We start from the raw sequence: 211 nt of genomic DNA, 5'->3' as shown, positions 1-211 counted from the left end.
AACTCGAATAATCACCGATCTGCTTCCTCGTCCCCGGGTACACATCACGTGTTGGCAGTACAACAATGCCCTGAAAACTTAATGCCTCCAACTTCGAGAAGTTTGAGAACCTGTAATCATTTTGTTGGTGAGGGGAGAGTAAATATAAGGGAAGGAAGTCTCCAATGAAATCATTTCTCTCTGCGGCCACACCACTGTATTTCCAACACGT

General features: G+C 45.0%; 1 pseudogene across 1 annotated transcript in view; it reads right to left on the bottom strand.

The window, feature by feature from the left end:
• TEOVI_000767800:pseudogene overlaps positions 1-211 on the bottom strand; it is a 1,014-nt pseudogene that overhangs the window by 530 nt on the left and 273 nt on the right. The window contains exon 1 of the mRNA in view: positions 41-211. This exon is cut by the window's right edge and continues 273 nt beyond it. Coding sequence covers positions 41-211 — 171 coding nt within the window. The remainder of the gene's footprint in view (positions 1-40) is intronic.

This window comes from Trypanosoma equiperdum (genome assembly GCF_001457755.1).
Source record: "Trypanosoma equiperdum strain OVI genome assembly, contig: ctg_1176, whole genome shotgun sequence".
NCBI lineage: Eukaryota > Euglenozoa > Kinetoplastea > Trypanosomatida > Trypanosomatidae > Trypanosoma > Trypanosoma equiperdum.
Note: the sequence above shows the minus strand (reverse complement) of the source record. Positions and strands in the feature narration are given on the sequence as shown.